The sequence below is a fragment of the Lichenostomus cassidix genome, chromosome 9 (assembly GCF_008360975.1).
Source record: "Lichenostomus cassidix isolate B80296 chromosome 9, HeHo_3.0, whole genome shotgun sequence".
Lineage (NCBI taxonomy): Eukaryota > Metazoa > Chordata > Aves > Passeriformes > Meliphagidae > Lichenostomus > Lichenostomus cassidix.
In genome coordinates, this window is record NC_139490.1 from 8,369,166 (window position 1) to 8,385,499 (window position 16,334).

General features: G+C 62.3%; 3 protein-coding genes across 3 annotated transcripts; 2 read left to right on the top strand and 1 right to left on the bottom strand.

Moving 5' to 3' along the window:
* Positions 1 to 3,565: 3,565 nt before the first annotated feature.
* Positions 3,566 to 7,655, top strand: CAMK2N2 (calcium/calmodulin dependent protein kinase II inhibitor 2). Its single transcript, XM_085069222.1, has 2 exons — positions 3,566 to 3,830; positions 6,334 to 7,655. Exons 1-2 carry the CDS (start codon positions 3,662 to 3,664, stop codon positions 6,402 to 6,404), a joined length of 240 nt encoding a protein of 79 aa, XP_084925348.1. The 5' UTR covers positions 3,566 to 3,661; the 3' UTR covers positions 6,405 to 7,655.
* On the bottom strand, positions 7,522 to 12,870 carry EEF1AKMT4 (EEF1A lysine methyltransferase 4). Its single transcript, XM_085069221.1, has 3 exons — positions 12,588 to 12,870; positions 11,414 to 11,697; positions 7,522 to 9,012 (listed from the first exon to the last, which is right to left on the bottom strand). The coding sequence occupies exons 1-3, from the start codon at positions 12,757 to 12,759 to the stop codon at positions 8,710 to 8,712; spliced, it is 759 nt and encodes a 252-aa protein (XP_084925347.1). The 5' UTR covers positions 12,760 to 12,870; the 3' UTR covers positions 7,522 to 8,709.
* A 4-nt stretch (positions 12,871 to 12,874) lies between these two features.
* ALG3 (ALG3 alpha-1,3- mannosyltransferase) lies at positions 12,875 to 15,991 on the top strand. The gene is made up of 9 exons (XM_085069213.1): positions 12,875 to 13,025; positions 13,448 to 13,547; positions 13,635 to 13,782; positions 13,956 to 14,116; positions 14,254 to 14,374; positions 14,640 to 14,845; positions 15,082 to 15,158; positions 15,356 to 15,500; positions 15,604 to 15,991. The coding sequence occupies exons 1-9, from the start codon at positions 12,875 to 12,877 to the stop codon at positions 15,791 to 15,793; spliced, it is 1,299 nt and encodes a 432-aa protein (XP_084925339.1). The 3' UTR covers positions 15,794 to 15,991.
* The last annotated feature ends 343 nt before the right edge of the window (positions 15,992 to 16,334 follow it).

Below are 16,334 nucleotides of genomic sequence, written 5' to 3' on the forward strand. Positions count from 1 at the left end.
AACTCATCTCAGTAATGACAGTCTGTCTTCCTTCCCTGGGAAAGACGCTATCCCTGCGGGCACAGCCTCATCTTGCCACAGCAGCAGCTGCAGGAGCAGCAGAAGATGAAGAGCGTGCCACTCTCTCACACTTGCCCTGGGCTCACCCACAGGACAGCTGTCAAGCAGGATGCCTGTCCCCCAGTATCTCTGCACTATGGTGACAATGTTCACCACAACTATCATCCCACAGGGAGATCCCCATTGCCTTACCCAGCCCCAGTGTGTCTCTGCTCCCCCAAAATGCCTGGACCATGGCACAAGCAGCACACAAAGCAGCATCCCCACCTGGGCTTTGGTTACTGAGAGCCAGCAGCAACAGCCAGGGATGAGCACATCCCCAACCTTACCAGTGACCTAGTCCCTCGTGCTGGGATCAGGACTCGGGGAGAGCATCAGTGCCAATAGCAGGCGCTCAGTGAGGCTCCCTCAGGCTGTGGCTGCCACTGCTGTGGAACAGAAGTGCCATTTCACGTTTCTTGGCAGGGCTGGAAGCAACACAGATGGAGGCACCCGCACTGGCCTCCTGGCATGCTTTGGCAGCCCCCAGCCCTGTGGCACCAGCCCCAGGTGACAGTACTGCTTTCCCGACCTGCAGCAGAGAAAGCCCTGGGTCCTGTGTCTGATATCTCCTGCCTCCTTTCAGCTCCCTGACATCCAGTCACTGCCTGCCAGGTTACTGACCCCGTTCTTGCCAGGCGTTGGACTGGATGGGAGCACCTGGTGGTCCCCAGTTCCAGCTGCCTGGGGTCCCTGCAGATCATGGGCAGAACATGCCCCACCACAAACCACTTGCACATGCACAGGATGACTTTCCAGCATAAAACCACTTGAAGCATCAGTGACTGCAGGAAAACCCCTCACCTCCATCACAGCACCTGGACTAGGCACCCAAATTCCTACCAAAGGTACAGGGCTCAGGGGCAGTATCCAGGTGTGGAACTAGGGCATGGCAGGCACTGGTGAGCTCCCAGAGCATCGCCCAATAGCACAACCTCCACTGCCAGCCCCACTGCGGCTGGGGGCCTGACACTGTGCCCCCTACCCAGCCCCATATCTGCCTGGGGGGGCACGGCTGGCCCTTGCATCATCCCCAAGGTGTCCCAGCTCAGGGGTTGCTGCCCAGGTTTAAGGAGCTAGGGCAGGAAGAACCACCTGCTTCCCACTCCCACAGCCCTTTCCTTCTGATGGAGTTGGCTTTGTGTTGGACAAAAGGCTGCAAAGGAAGCGAGAAAGGAGATTACGTGGCTGCTAAAAGACGGATAAGGAAGGTGGGATGAGAGCCAGGGGAAGGAGGGTGCTCATCTGGCTCACCAGGAGGGATGTGACGTGCAATGGCAGGGGATGAGGGGGGTCTCTGATTCGCCCCACTGCCAACCCACTCACATTCAGGTCCCTTGTACCTCCCCTGCCACTCAGGGATGTGTGACAAGCAGCATCCTTGGGGAACCGGAGACTAGAGCTGTCACAAGGAGATGCAGAGCCCAGAGCCACAGAGTTACCCTGTCCCACCCACAGCCCAGCTGTGCTGGCACAAATCCAGCCCTCCTCCTGCCTGGGATGGGCATACAGTCCTTCCCACACCCCAAATCCCAGGCAGACCCACAGAGCTCCCCCCACCCCATAGCCAAGTCAAGCATCTCACCCGGGTGTGAGGCACTGTACAGATAGATACAGATAGATAGGTGTGGGATAAGTGGGGCCATTCCAGGGTGACCCCTTTCCAGCCTTTCCCCAGCAGCCTGCCAGGCTGGAAACCCTCCTGGAGCACTGCACCGGTGACACTCACATCCCACACAGCCCATCTGCTCCTCTTCTCACTCACCCCCGGCCCCGCGCGTGCCACGGTCTGCCTGTCCCTGCCCACGGGCAGTGGCACGTGGGCTCAGCAATGGGAAAAGCAGGCCACATCTCAGCGTGGGCCTCTTGCCTATTTTCCCAGGCACTTTTCACAGGAGCAGAAGCCTTCACATGAAAAAGTTCAAGCTGGTTCCCCAGCAAATGCATGAATAAAGGCATTGCCTTGCCAGGAGAGCAGGCATCACTGCCCCGACCTGGCTCTGGTAGGGGACAGCAGGGACCAATATTCTGCAGAGCTAGACACAAAGGTAAAAGCATGGCTGAGCCTTCCCAGAATAGAAGAACCTGCCTGCCCTCATGGACCAGCCAGGCTGATGCACTTCTACAGCACCTTTCAACAGGATCTCAGGCTATGGAGATGCTGGAATAGCAAGAAGGACCACAGAGCTGTCTGTAAAACTCTGCTCTTACCCCCTCAAGATATTCTCATAGGGCTGTAGGCTGGCATGAATGGAAGTGCCACTTCCATTCAGGGCTCTGATTTAGCTGCAACCCAGGACCCCCACATGAGCAGCAGGACCTGGATGTGAGGGATCAGCAGGAACATGGCTGCTCCGAGACAGGATGGTCCTTCCAACCAGCCATAGCCACTGCTGCTGTCACCATCCTTCCCAGATCCAGGAGTCATGACTGTACCCACAGTTCAAGCAAGAAGCACCAACTTTAGCCTGAGCTTAAATAGCCCCCAGCAGTCCCAGATGACCTGAATGGGGGAGGTCCTGAATGAGAGTGCTCAGAACCACCGATGTCAATTAATGCAATCACTGCCCTGGCAGTGAACAATGTAGGACGAAAGATCCAGGATGGGTCTGGGGTAGAGGTGTATAGATACAAATGGGGCTCTGAGGGGACACTGGGGTCACCCCTTGATGCCCCATGGCAGGTCCCCACAGGAGAGAGCTCTTCCCCTTGTCCACAGAGAGCCCCCCAGGGAAGGGTCAGTGGAGCAAGGGGCATCCCAGGGCACAGTCTCTATGTGATCATGCTTACAGGCACCTGCAGAATCACACCTGTGCTCCCCTGCATTCCTCCAGAGATATGGAATGGGAGGATGTGTACAAACACATGCACACGTGGGGGCCAAGACGATTGGCAAGGTTTGAGGCAGGACTGGTGTGGCTCCAGGGGGGAAATCCCAACACTGAGGGGGTTTGCAAGAGTGGGTGCCTGACTGGATGTTGGGGAAGCAACACAAGCGGGGGTGCTGGAGGAGACTCAGGGTGGGAGCTGGCCTGGGATTCGGAGGAGTTGAGTTTTCTGGGCGGTGGGGTGCTGGGGGACTGGAGCAGGGCGTTGGGGGTTTGTTTGGCATCACCTCTACGTGCCAGGGGAGGGCCCAGCTGTGTCTGGTGGTCTCAGCAGTCTGACCGAGGGGCATCCGGCTGTGCCAAGGGCTTCCCTCCCTATAGGGGTACCCCGTGGCTGGGGGCACCCCCAAGTCGAGGCGACCGCCTCGGCAAGGTTGTGCCGGGGGGGACCACCCTGCTCTGGGTACGGGGCAGGGGCTGGGGCGGCGGTGCGGCAGGGTCCCCATGTCACCCGGGCTGTCACCGGGCACCGGCCGCGGGGGTCCCCCGGCTCTGTCCTGGCCGGGCCGGGCCGGGCCGCGGCGCTCCGGAGCCGCCCCCCGCCGGGGGGGTCCCCGCTCCCCCCGGATGCATGACTTCATCCTTCCGCCCGGGTTTCCTCCCCGCCGCCGCCGCCGCCGCCGCAGACCGGCTCCCGGCTCGGCGCGGCGCGGCTCGGCCCGCTCGGCCCCGCCATGTCGCAGGTGCTGCCCTACGGCGAGGACAAGGTGGGCCGCTACGGCGCCGAGCCCGAGGCAGGGGAGCTGCCCTTCAGCTGCCGCCTGCAGGACACCAACGCCTTCTTCGGGGGCAACCAGGGCAAGCGGCCCCCCAAGCTGGGACAGATCGGCCGCGCCAAGAGAGGTACCGCCGACCCCCGCCTCTGCCCCCCCAATCCCGCCTCAGCCCCGCGGCATCCCCGGGACCCCCGCATCTGCCCTTCGGCATCCCCGGGTTGTGCCGAGACCCTCGGATCTGCCCTGCAGCATCCCCGGCGTTCCTGACACTGGCTTCTGCATCCCCGGCGCTGCCCCACGGCATCCCCGAGACCCCCGGATCTGTCCTTTTATCCCTGGTGCTGACTCCTTCATCCCCGGCACTGCCCCATGGAATCCTCGGAACTCCCACATCTGTCCTGCGACATCCCTGGCACTGCCTCCTGCATCCCTGACGCTGCCCCCCGGCATCCCCGGGACCCCCGCATCTGTCCTTGTATTCCCTGCTCTGCCCTGGAATCCCCGGCTCTGCCCTGGAATTCCCGGCTCTGCCCTGCAGCATCCCTGGCTCTGCCCTGCAGCATCCCTGGCTCTGCCCCTCGGCATCCCCGGCACCGGCCCTTGTATCTCCAGCGCCATCCCATAGCATCTCCAGGATTCACGATTCTGCCTTTATTCCTCGGCATTCCCGGCACTGGGCAGTGCATTCCTGGGACCCCCAACATCACCCCACGACATCCCCAGACTCACCATTCTGCCTTTGTATTCCGCGTTCTGCCCCATGGCAACCCCTGTCTCTGCCCTGCAACATCCCCAGCACTGCCCCACAGCATCTCCGGTCCCCCCAGTAGTGGCTTTTACATCCTCAGCACTGCACCCCAGCATCCCTGCGGCTCCCGGCTCTGCCTTCCATCCTCAGCACTTTCCCCTGCCACTGGCACTGCCCCACAGCATCCCCAGCGTTACTACCCCAGTAACCCCAAAATTGCCCCCAGCATCCCCAGAATCCCCATCTCTGCCCTACATCCGCGCCAGCACTGTCCCCCGGCAACCCTGACACTCCCCAGCTCTGTGACTGACACCCGCCCCCAAAACCACGGGCCCCCCCATCCTCTGCTCCAGACACCCGCGCTGCTCCCCCAGTGCTGCCTTGCAACAGCCTCATCCCAGGACTACCCCTGGGATTACCCTGCAGCATCCCTGGGGCTGCCCGTGGGACTATCCCCCAGCACCTCCATGAGTGCCCCTGGGACCCCTGGGAACTGCTCCTCATCACCCCTGGGACTGTGCCCCTCTCATTCCCTATAAACGAGCCTCTGCCCCAGCATCACCAGGAACAGCCCCCCCGGGCCCCTAAACCTCTCTCCCTTCTCATTTCTGCCTGCCGCAGAGACCCTCATTGGCAGCCTCTGGCCATGCCGATCAGCAAATCCCCCATCACCACTTAATGTCCCTCCAGGACTCCATGAACCTGTGTCTTGTCCCCCCGCTACTTTACCCCTTGCCGCAGAGACCCCAATCAGTGTTTCCCCTGCTTCCATCAGAACCCAAATAACTGCCCCCCTCTCCTGCCTGCACCCTGTTCTCTCACTGCTGATCCTCCCCAATGCCTTGGGGACCCTCAAAAATGGCCCCCGCTTTTCCTGCAGCCTCCATCCCACCTGCTTGGGGGTCCTCCATAGGCAAACACCCCCCCTTGAGCTGCAGGGACAAGGGTGGGGGGGAAGAGCTCCCCCCAGCATAAATACACCCCAGCCCCACAGGGGGTGAGCTGCTGCTTGCTCCACTGCCCCCTTTTGCAGTGGTGGAGGCTGGGTCTAGCAGCACCCCCGGGGTGTTGGGGGGTCCATCTGCTCTCCCTGTGATTCTGGTGATGGGGGGGTGGAGATTTGCTTAATCCACCCCTAGGATGGTGATGGGGGGATTACTGACCACCCCGGTAGGGATGTTGGGGTGGGGGGGTCTGTCCTCCACCCCCCAGAGCGATACTGATGAGGGGCACCTGCCCAGCTGGTCATGTTGTGGGGTGGGGGGAAGGTGTGTGTGTAGCTCCCTGGTCATGCTAATGGGGGTCTGCCCAGCCTCCCACCGCTGATGCTGATGGTGGAGTGGGGGCTGCCCAGTGGGTGATGCTGAAGGGGGTCTCTCTGGAAGGTGATAGTGATGGCGGGGACTGTCCGGCCCCCCATGGTGATGCTGATGGGGGTCTGTCCGGCTCCCCCAGCGGCGATGCCGATGGTGAGGGTGGGTGTCCTGCGCAGCGGGTGATGCTGATGGGGGTCTGGCTGCCACCCCCGCCGAGCAGGCGGTGCCCCCCCCGCTGGGTCATTACCCATTCCAGTCCTGTTGCTCTCATCAGCGCCTGCCGCAGAGAGGAGGGGGGGTCCTTCCTGGTCTATTCCTGCCCCCCCCTTCCTTAATCACCCATCCAGAGGCAGCCGGCTGGCTGCAGAGGGGATGCTGCCCCTACCCAGGCCGGGCAGGGGGAGGATCCCCTACCCTTCATCCCGATTGCACCCACCTGAACCCCCTTAGTCCCGCTGCCCAGCACCTGGGGGGCACACCTGGAGCCCCAACGGGGTGAGAGCCGGGGTAGAGGGGCAGAGGCTGTCGCGTTCCCTCGCCCACGCGCCCCCCGCCTGTCCCCGCAGTGGTGATCGAGGATGACCGGATAGACGAGGTGCTCAAGGGCATGACGGAGAAGTCGCCGCCGGGGGTGTAAGCCGGGACCCGCCGCCAGGACCCGCCGGCCGAGCCCCGCTCCAGCCTGCCGCCCCGCACGCTGGCTGGACCGCCGACGAGGAGGGGGAGGCCATGCCCGCTGCCCCCCTCCCCGGCCCGGGGGGGGGCCCTGCAGCCACCACCACCCCCCCCCGAGCCATGCACTTTACCCCTCCGCCTCCCCCGGGGCCGGGACAACCCGCCGAGCCCCCCACCCTGGGCGAAGACCCCCCTCCCCGGGGAAGGGGTCCAGCCCCCTGCTCCGCGGCGCGTCCCCCCCATCCTCCTTGGCGGAGGGTCCCCGAATTCCGGGGCGACCCGGCCCCATGAGCACGGGGGGAGCGCTGCTGTCCAGAGACATTTTTTGCTCCATCGTTTTTTGCATGAGCTTGGTGGCCCGGGCGGCCGGCCCGGGGGCCGAGGGTCAGCCCCACCACTCCGGCACGCTTCTTTTTAAACAGAAACTCCTCATATTTGTATTTTTATATCCGAATCTTTGTTAAAAACGATCTGCTGACGTTGAGATGTCGAAGTAACTGCATCAAGAAAACAAACGAAAACAACCAACCGACCGACCGACAAAAAAAGGTTCATATTTTTTTCCATAAGAAAAAAAAAGACAAAAAAAGAAGAAAAAAACGAGGGGAAAAATTAAAGGGTGGGGGCAAGAGTGATGGAGGGAGCACAAGGAAAGCCAAAGGAGGAGGGAGGGGAGCAGGGACCCCTGGCCCGACCCCCCACTGGCAGGCAGCAGGAGCACCGGAGGGTTTGGCAGCATCACCGGCCGCTGCAGCTCCCTCCCGGCAGCACTGGAGCAGAGCCCACCGGGGCCAGCTGCGGGTGCCGGCGGGGGTCCCGACCCTGCCCCTTGCTTGAGGGTGGTGGTGCCGGGGGAGAGTGGGGAGGGCAGGGACCGGCCTGAGTCGTTGTTTTTAATTTTATACTTTAATTTAATTTTATTTTTTAAGAAGCTTCTCGGGGGGTTCTGATGTGCATGAGAAACTTGTCATCTTTTTCAATAACCTACGAGTGGCATTTATGGAGACAACGACGCAAAAAAAACAAAACCACAACAAAAAAAAACAAACAAAAAACTGAGAAAAAAAACACAAAAAAAAACCAAAAAGAAAAAAAAGATACTTGTGTCATGATGTTCAACGAATGATCCATTGTAAATTTAAATGCCATTTTTCACTGTACTGGTGAACAAAATGCAATGAATAAAATACATTCATGTACCCAGGTGAAGCCAGCAGCTGCCTGCTCCTTTCTGTCCCTTCCTTGCGCCAGCTGGTTTTTGGGGTGCCTGTGGGATGGGGTGGCATGGCCAGGGTGGGGGCTAACCCCAGAGCCCTTGGCTGGCTCCCGGTGCAGGGGGAGCCACTGGCTGACCCACTTACGCCTTTCGCCTGAAATAGCAGCCCAGCAGCTCGCGCCTCTGTGGTGTCACTGCCGTCCCACCCAGGAGTCCCCTCTGCCCCGCAGTGTTGCCCACCCCAGGAGGAGCTGGTTCCCAAAGAGCCCCTGGGGACACTGCCAGTGGCACCCATGCACCTGCCACACTGGCACCTATGTGCAGCCAGTCCCAGCAGCATGCGGTGGCACGACCGTCACCCACCCTGGCACACGCATGTCACCACACTGCTGGCCCCAGGCACAGGGGAACATGGGCCAGGTGTGTGCGGCACACCCATGATGTCACCCCAGCCAGGAGTGGGGATGGACAGGGACAGAGACAGATGTGCTGCTCCTTCTGCCCTGTGGCATTCCCTGCCCCATGCTGGCACATCCCAGCCTGGAACCCCCACTGCCTGGCTGGGGATGACAAGGACACGTTGCCCTTGCACCCCCCATGGCCAGGGAGGCTGGGGCAGGGGTCCTGGTGCAGGATGGGGGGGAGGAGGTGGAGCAGTGGGCACCCCTGATCCTGCCCCCATACCCAAGTGCCAGCAGCCCCATTCTGTCCTCAGCACGGCTGCCTGTGCCAAGGGGAAGGGATGGGGGGCAGGGAGCCACTCCCCACAAGATGGATGGGTGAAATTAAACCCGATTTGGTTTCATTACTGGCTGCAAAGCCTGGAGTCCTGGCTGCTCTCCAGCTCAGCAAGGAAAGGCCAGGGAGGGGGCACAGAATCACCAGAGCATCCTGCTGCCCCCCGGAGGAGACCAAGTATCCCCCTCTTTCCTCCCATACTCACATCACTGGGTAGCTTGCAGGAGGATGCACTGGTTCCTTATCCCCCACCTGCGAGGATGGAGCATTTTAAGGCTTTATTCGGTGGAGGAGGTCAGGAAAGCCCCCTGGGTCACAGCTGGATGGCAAGGAGATAGTCCTCATCATCATCCAGGGGGGCAGGGGGCAGTGGTGGGGCGGGGGGTTGGGGGGGCTGGTGCAGCCGGCGCCCCAAGGCCACGTCCCGGGGGTCCAGGGGCTGCCCCTTGCGCATGACGTAGAGGAAGTAGTGGAAGGCACCGGCATCCCCATCCCCACAGGCAGCGTGGCGCAGGGACCAGCCGAAGGCTTCCTGGGCGTAGTGGGGCTTGCGGAAGTGGGGCTGGGCAAAGGTGATGGAGATGAAGCAGCCCCCTGGGCGCAGAACCCGGCTCACCTGTGTTGGGAGAACCCCCAGGATGGGGTGGGGGAACACAGTGAGGTTCACTACTTTGGCTCCGTTCCCAGGGACCCCTTCACCATCTGTCCTCCCAGCCTTTCCCATCGCATCCTCAAATCCCTTGTCCTAACCTTGACCCCCCAAGAGACAGATATACTCTCGTTCTGACCTGTCTGCAGTGGTCACACCACCCACCCACAGCCCAGTGGCATTCAGGAACAGGGGTCCCCATGTCCCACCTCTCCCTGCACCCCAAAATTCTTCACTCCCACCTACAGCAGATGGCATGGAAACCCAGCCCTGGCATGGGGGAAAGCTTTACCCTTCTAAGCACAGAGCACCCCACCCCCCCAGGCAGAGCATAGGACGCCCATCCCACCCACCCCTCCCTGGACCACCCAGCAGTATCCCACCACCAACACCCAGAATCCGAGGGGGGTGCGGGGGGTGTTTGATGGGAAAAGACTCAACCCTTTTAATCACCATTTTCTCCCTGCTGGAATTAAGCCCCGCTAACAGGATGGAAAAGAACATCAATTTTCTTGCTTGGCTTTATCCAATGTCAAAAGGCTTTTACGGCCAGCGCCCGCGTGCTCAGCATGCAAAGGCAGTGCCTGGGGCGGGCAGACGTCCAGCCCCCTCCCCGGCACCCTGCCCCAGGCGGGGACACCCCCAGACCCCCCCGGCAAGGGCAGAGAGTCACCGCTGCAGGGGACAGGGCTGGGGGCCAAGTGGGGGGTTTCCCAAGCTCTGGTTTAATCCTGCTGGGAAGCTCCAGCTGGGGAGCTCTGGCTGGGGCCAGTGGAGGGGACAGGCAGCCTGTGTGTCCTCCCCTGATGCAGCGGTGGCTTTAAAATCAAATCTTACTGGTTTTGGCCAGGAAAAGGGGAAGGCAGGTCCCTGCATCCCTCTCTGGGCACCTGGCTCAGTATCCCTCCTGTTAAGCGCCTGAAAACGTGCCCTGGGAAGACCCCACAGCTTCTCAACCTAGGGGCGCTGGGGGTCCCCAGAGCTGGGGGCAGGCAGGGATCTCCGGCTGGAACTGAGCAAGGCATCCCGCATGTCCGCATCCCATCCCTCGTTAATAGAGCAATAATGGCCGTTGCTTGGAGACGAGCGCAGGAAACCTTCCTATCCGTCAGCTGGAGCAGGGGGGGACAAGGGGGGCTGCTTCCCGCTCTGGCGCCCGCCACACCCACTGTCCCCAGTTCGCTGGGACAGGGTGTCCCTGGGGTGTCCCTACAGGCAGGGTGGATTTTCAGGTCCTTACATGCCCCCGGGAGAGCAAGACAAAGGCTGTGAATCCCCTAATGAAAGGGGATGGGGGTGGAAAGGGAGAGACCAGACCCCTCTGAAGGGACCACCAAAGCAGTGAGCAAGTGGGAACACTCAGTGAATCCCCCTGGGGATGAGGACAGCGGTTGGTACCCAGTGATGCTGGGGGAGGGCAGGGATTGAGCAGAGGATTAAAAAGGGAAAAAAAAAGGGAAAATTAAATCCCTGCCGTTTGGCAAAATGACAAGGACAGGCAGCAGCGCTGGCAAGGAGGGCAGGGCATGGATAGCGAGCACAGCCCCACTGCTCTGCCGGGGGTTGCACTTCTTCACAGGCTCAGCGAGGCAAGAGAGGATTGGGAGGGTTGTCAACAGCGACCAGCACCCTTCCAGCACCCCGTGCCTGCACCCCGGGGTGCCAGGGAGGCGCAGCAATTAATTATACTGGCAGTTATTCCCGCGGGGTGGGAGAGGCTGCCAGGACCTGTACCCCTGTGCCGGGACAGGTTCAATCCAGTCCCACCGCCGCCAATTAACGGGGCCCCGAGGCATCGCCCGTCCCCGTGGCAACGCCATGGCCCTGTCGATGCTGACGGGAGTTGCCATGGCAACACCGGACCAGATGATGGGGACCCCGGCTAAGGTGATCGAAGCTAGGGCGGGGAGGGGTGGTGGAATGGGAGGTCAAGAGCTCTCACAGCCCCACGGTCATCACCTTGCCCTGGGCAGGCAGGGCCATCTCAGCGTGTCCCCCTAGGCCCCCACCCACGCTAGGATGGGGCCCATTTTTCCTGCCAACTCTTCATATTTAGGATGCAAATAAAGAGAGGGGCCATCCAGTCCCCCAGCAGGACCCAGGGACACATCCTGCTCCATCCAGCTCCCTGAGGAGGGAATGATGCGGTGTAAGAGGGGTGGTCTCCCTCTCCCAGAAGGGCCAAGAGTTCCCCAGGTACCCCCTTGCAGCATAGCTGAAGGGGTGGCACCAGCTGGGAGGACAGAAACACCAGCTGGGGCTCCCACAGGGAAGCAGGATTGTGAGGAGGCACTCTGCACCTTCCCCCACCCCAAACAGGGATGGGGTCCATCCTCTGCCCCCTTACTCAGCTCCCCCCACCCCGTACCTCCGCCAGCACCCGATGCATCGCAGCGGCTGCTTGGGGCGAGACGTCCCAGGGATCGGTTTCCTCCACCATGAGCACATCGAGGGTGCCCTTCTCCAGCACCACGTCGAAGGAGGCGTCGGGGAAGGTGAGGGCGCGGATGTCCATGACAGCCCAGCGCAGGCCGGGGCAGCAGGCGTAGCGGGAGCGCATGGCCGCGATGCAGGCGGGGGAGAAGTCGATGCTGGTGACGTCGGTGTAGCCCAGCTCGTGCAGGTCATAGCTCAAGGCACTGTTGCCACAGCCTGTGTGGGGCACAGCTCACACAGGGCTCGGGGTGCCCATGCAGCTGCAGGCACCCCAGCCCTGTTCCTCTGGACCAGGGGAGGTTATGGGGCGGGTGGGGCTGCTGGAGAGGGGCAGCTCATCGCTTTGATGCCAGTTTGTGAGTGTTGGGGTAGTTATTAATTACCCCTGTCCTGCAAGGTGGGAGCTTTGGGCTCCTACACTGGAGCAGCTCTGCACACCTGATCCCCTCACCTTGGGGTGGGATGCGTGGGGAGGCTGAAGGCAGAGGAGGGGCAGGAGGCACACCCAGTCCTCCCTCCCGCAGTGCTGTGGGGCAGGAGCCGCCCGTGGTCCCCAAGAGCCTGCTGGATAACTCCAGTGGAAAATTAGGGAAGAGTGCAACCTTGGCGGGGGGTTTAACGAGGGTGGAGAGAGGGATGAACAACTGCTGTTTCAGCAGGACACGGGGAGATAGAGGGAGATACGGGGAGACACGCGGAGAGCCCCGCTCCCATGCACTCCCCTCGGAGCAGCTCCGCCGGGGCTCGGCAGCTCACCGGGGGGGCAAGAGGGATCCGGGGAGGGGGGCGGATTTGGGGGCTATTAAGCGCAGCTGGCAGCCGCTGATCCACTAACAGGATCGGTGATTACACCCGCCTAATCCCGGCGGCAGATCAGACCGCAGGTGGGATTACGGGCGGTTATACCCGCCCCGCCGCCTGCCCGCACCCCCGGCACCGGGGCCACCCCTCCGGACCGGGTCAGGCCAGGCCGGACCGGGCGCCGCTCCCAGTACCGGCCCGGTACCACACCGCCCCCTGGCGGCTAGCGCCAGCGAATCCACCGGCGGGACCCCGAGCCCCGCCCGCCCGCCCTCCACCGGGCACGCCGGGCACGGGGCACGTACCGAGGACGAGGATGCGGTCACCGGGGCGCAGCTCGGGCTCCAGCTGCGGGAGGAACCGGGAGAGCCCCCCCAGCCACTCGCGGGTCTCGGCGCCCTCCCGCTGGTACAGCGCGTCCCAGAACCGGCGCCGCCCGTACCGGGGGGGGTTGGCGGGCGCGCGCCGCCGCTGCATGCCCGGGAGCGGGGCGGGAGCACCGGGCGCCACGTGCCGCCCGCGCCCCCACGTGCGGCTTCCGGTCCGGGCGGGTGCGCCGCGCTAAGCGCTCCGGGCAGAAACACGGAGCGGAATGGCGGCCGGGCGGGGGGCGGCGGTGCTGCGGCGGGCATGGCGGGAGCGGCGGGCGGCGCTGCTGGAGCCTCGCTACACCCCGCTGGTGGCCGCCTGCCTCTGCCTGGCCGAGGGCGGCGTCAACCTCTGGGTCATCCGCAGGGTTCCCTGTGAGTGGCGGGGCCCGGCCTGGCCCGGCCCGGCGCTGCCCCCGGGGATGGCGGGGCCGGTGCGGGACAGCGCGGGGCGGTCCGGGGGGCAGGGACAGCTCGGCCCCGGGGTGGGCGGTGATGGGGGAGCTCGTCCTGGGGCAGCGCGGGGAGTGGGGATGTGCGGGCAGGGTGGCAGACCTGCCCCTGCTCCTGGCGTGACAGCATCCCCCGGGCAGGGGATAGGGGCGGGCAGGGGCGCCTGGATGGGGCCAGGGAGGGACAGGGCTGCGCTGGGGGTCCTGGATGTGGCCGGCGGGGCAGAACCTGGGCTGACAGCATGGCAGGGAGGCACAGGGTCAGGCTGGCGGGTTTGGAGGTGGGGAAGTCCCCACAGCCCCTGCAGTGCCCTCCGAGCCCCAGCTGACCCCGCCGTCCGGCAGACACCGAGATCGACTGGAAGGCCTACATGCAGGAGGTGGAGGGTTTCGTCAACGGCACCCTCGACTACACCCAGCTGCAGGGTGACACCGGGCCGCTGGTGTGAGTGACAGGGACACCCAGCTCTCCGTGACTAGCAGCTCCCACAGGGGCTGCAGGGCCCAGCGCCTCACTCCCGTCTCCCCTCAGTTACCCCGCTGGCTTCGTTTACATCTTCCTGGGGCTGTACTACATCACGGGCCGCGGCTCTGACATCCGCCTGGCACAGTACCTCTTCGCCGGCCTCTACCTCCTCAACCTGCTCCTCGTCTTCCGCATCTACTGCAGAACCAGCAAGGTACCCTGAGCCCAGGGTCCGTGCCGGCCGCCTCGGGACCTCCCCTGCTCTGCTGAGCCCTCGCCCCGGTGAAACGGGACAAGGGTCAGGGCTGAGGTTTGGAGGGGCTCCGTGGCAGCAGGGAGTCCAGGACAGACTGCTGATAACCCCTGTGTGTCTCTGTCCCCTGCAAGGTCCCCCCATATGTCTTCTTCTTCATGTGCTGCGCCTCATACCGCATCCACTCCATCTTTGTCCTGCGGCTCTTTAATGACCCTGTGGCCATGGCCATCCTCTTCCTCGCCATCAACCTCTTCCTGGAGGAGCGCTGGTCCTGGGGCTGCCTCCTCTTCAGGTGAGGGGCTGGGGGCTACTCTCCATGGGGTGCTGGCTGTGTGAGCCAGCTCGGCCCCAGGAGGATGCTGCGCTCGGCTCAGGGGCTGCCTGGGCTCCCGTGGGGGGTCCACAGTGGTAATGCAGCTTCCTGCTCAGCCTGGCTGTGTCTGTGAAGATGAACATCCTGCTCTTCGCCCCTGGACTCCTCTTCCTCCTCCTGCAACGGTTCGGTCTCCTGGGCTGTATCCCCAAGCTCTGCATCTGTGCCGTGCTCCAGGTGGGTCCCTGCTTGCACTGGCTGCAGGAGCTGGGAATAGTGGGGCTGCCCTGCCAGGCTGGAGAGCTGTGGGTGGAGACAGTGGCACCAGCATCTGTGGCCCTTCATAGTGAGCTGGGTGTTGATAAATAATCTAATTAACAGGACTTTCATCTTTGGCTGACTGTTCCTGTCACCCCACGTGGCATTGGGTTTGTCGGGAGGTGGCTGGGGTGACAGTGACCTGGTGTAGGGCTGTGTGATGGTCCTGGTGTGTCCCTGGCAGGTGGTTCTGGGCCTGCCCTTCCTGCTGGTGAACCCTGTGGGGTACCTGACCCGCTCCTTTGACCTGGGCCGCCAGTTCCAGTTCAAGTGGACAGTGAACTGGCGCTTCCTCCCAGAAGAGGTTTTCCAGAATCGAGTTTTCCATGCTGCTCTGCTCCTGGCTCACCTGGCTGGCCTGGGGCTCTTTGCACTGCACCGGTGGCACAGGTGAGACCTGGGGTTTCCCATGGGTGCTGGTCCCTTTCAGCCCCCATGTGCAGGATGCAGATCTGTGACTCCCCTGCCCCTGCAGTACTGCTGTCCTGGGATTGCAGGTGTGAGTTGGAGGGGAATTACTGTTCTCTTTTGGGGAGTGTTCTGCCCAGGTATTGCGGCTCACAGGAGAAAGTTGGGGTGGGAGAGACTTTCAGGAGCTGGGATCAATGTTTGTGCTTCCCCCTCAGTTCCAAAGAGAACATCCTGACTCTGCTGAAGGATCCTGCCAAAAGGAAACCTGCATCCCCTCGCTTGACCGTCAACAATATCCTTTGGCAGGGTGGGCAGCAAGGAGACAGGGAAAAGGCAGGGCAGGGAAGGAAGCACCTTGGTTAGGTTCTGGGCCCTGCAGTTCCATTGTACCAACCTGCTCTGGGGAAAGGTGCTGTGCTGGACAGCTGGGGAGCTGTTGTGGGATCACACTTCCAGCTTCCCATGTTTGCCCCCTTAATGCCAGTGCATGGATCATCTTCATCCTCTTCTCCTCCAACTTCCTGGGTGTCTGCTGCAGCCGCTCCCTGCACTACCAGTTTTATGTCTGGTATTTCCACACACTGCCCTACTTACTCTGGTGCACCCCGACCACCAAGCTCGCCCACATGCCCAAGTATGTGCTGCCAGGGAGGGGGAACACCCATCTGCTGAGGTCTGGGAGCAAGTGGGGCTGGTGTGTTTCTCCCATGCTGACCCCCAGCTTTCCCCCTCTACAGGGTGCTGCTGCTGGGTGTGATCGAGCTCTGCTGGAACACCTATCCCTCCACAGTCTGCAGTTCCCTCTCCCTCCACATCTGCCATGGACTCATCCTGCTCCAACTCTGGTACGGCACAGCCCCTCCGCCAGTGTCACACACCCCTCCACCGAGCAGGAAACCCACAGCCGTGTCCAAGAAAGCCCAGTGAATGTGGGGATGGCTGGCCAGTGAGAACTGGCCTCTGGAACTGCCCCATCTGCCTGCTCTTTTTCCACTTGACTCTGAAACTGCCCACAGAAATCCCATGAGGGCCATGAGCTCTGGAACTGTGCAAAGGGGGCAGGCATGGTGACCCCCAAAAGGCAGGACTTCCTGAATAAAGGGGGCTTTGTGTGCCCTTCCCCAATATCCTTGTGCTGTGATGGTGTTAGAACAGCTGTCCCTGGACTTGCCCCACCTGGGGGAAGGCAGAGCAGCCTCTGGAGCCATGGGCACTCTCACTTCCCAGCCCTGGGAGAAGAGTGCCCAGCAGGGCTGGGCAGCAGCCTCTGGGGTGAGGTTAAAACAGAGGATCTGCAAAACTGCTGTGCCTCAAGATTTGAATTGCTTTGATGTAGCGCAGGAATCCCTCCAGCACAGCTTTTCCTATTCCCCTGTCTGCTCCCTCCCACCAGAGATGGCTGGGAAGGCGTGACCTCCTCCTAGGATTCTGGTGAGCCCTGGCATGGCCTGAAAGGAGCCGGCAGCTC

Excerpts from the sequence above, each read along its gene's own strand:
- CAMK2N2 (XM_085069222.1), top strand. The coding sequence starts at position 3,662 with ATGTCGCAGGTGCTGCCCTACGGCGAGGACAAGGTGGGCCGCTACGGC. Across the intron at positions 3,831-6,333 it reads GATCGGCCGCGCCAAGAGAG|TGGTGATCGAGGATGACCGG; the intron begins GTACCGCCGACC and ends CTGTCCCCGCAG.
- EEF1AKMT4 (XM_085069221.1), bottom strand. The coding sequence starts at position 12,759 with ATGCAGCGGCGGCGCGCGCCCGCCAACCCCCCCCGGTACGGGCGGCGC. Across the intron at positions 11,698-12,587 it reads TGACCGCATCCTCGTCCTCG|GCTGTGGCAACAGTGCCTTG; the intron begins GTACGTGCCCCG and ends TGCCCCACACAG. Across the intron at positions 9,013-11,413 it reads TGCATCGGGTGCTGGCGGAG|GTGAGCCGGGTTCTGCGCCC; the intron begins GTACGGGGTGGG and ends CTCCCAACACAG.
- ALG3 (XM_085069213.1), top strand. The coding sequence starts at position 12,875 with ATGGCGGCCGGGCGGGGGGCGGCGGTGCTGCGGCGGGCATGGCGGGAG. Across the intron at positions 13,026-13,447 it reads GGTCATCCGCAGGGTTCCCT|ACACCGAGATCGACTGGAAG; the intron begins GTGAGTGGCGGG and ends GCCGTCCGGCAG. Across the intron at positions 15,159-15,355 it reads CCCTCGCTTGACCGTCAACA|GGATCATCTTCATCCTCTTC; the intron begins ATATCCTTTGGC and ends ATGCCAGTGCAT.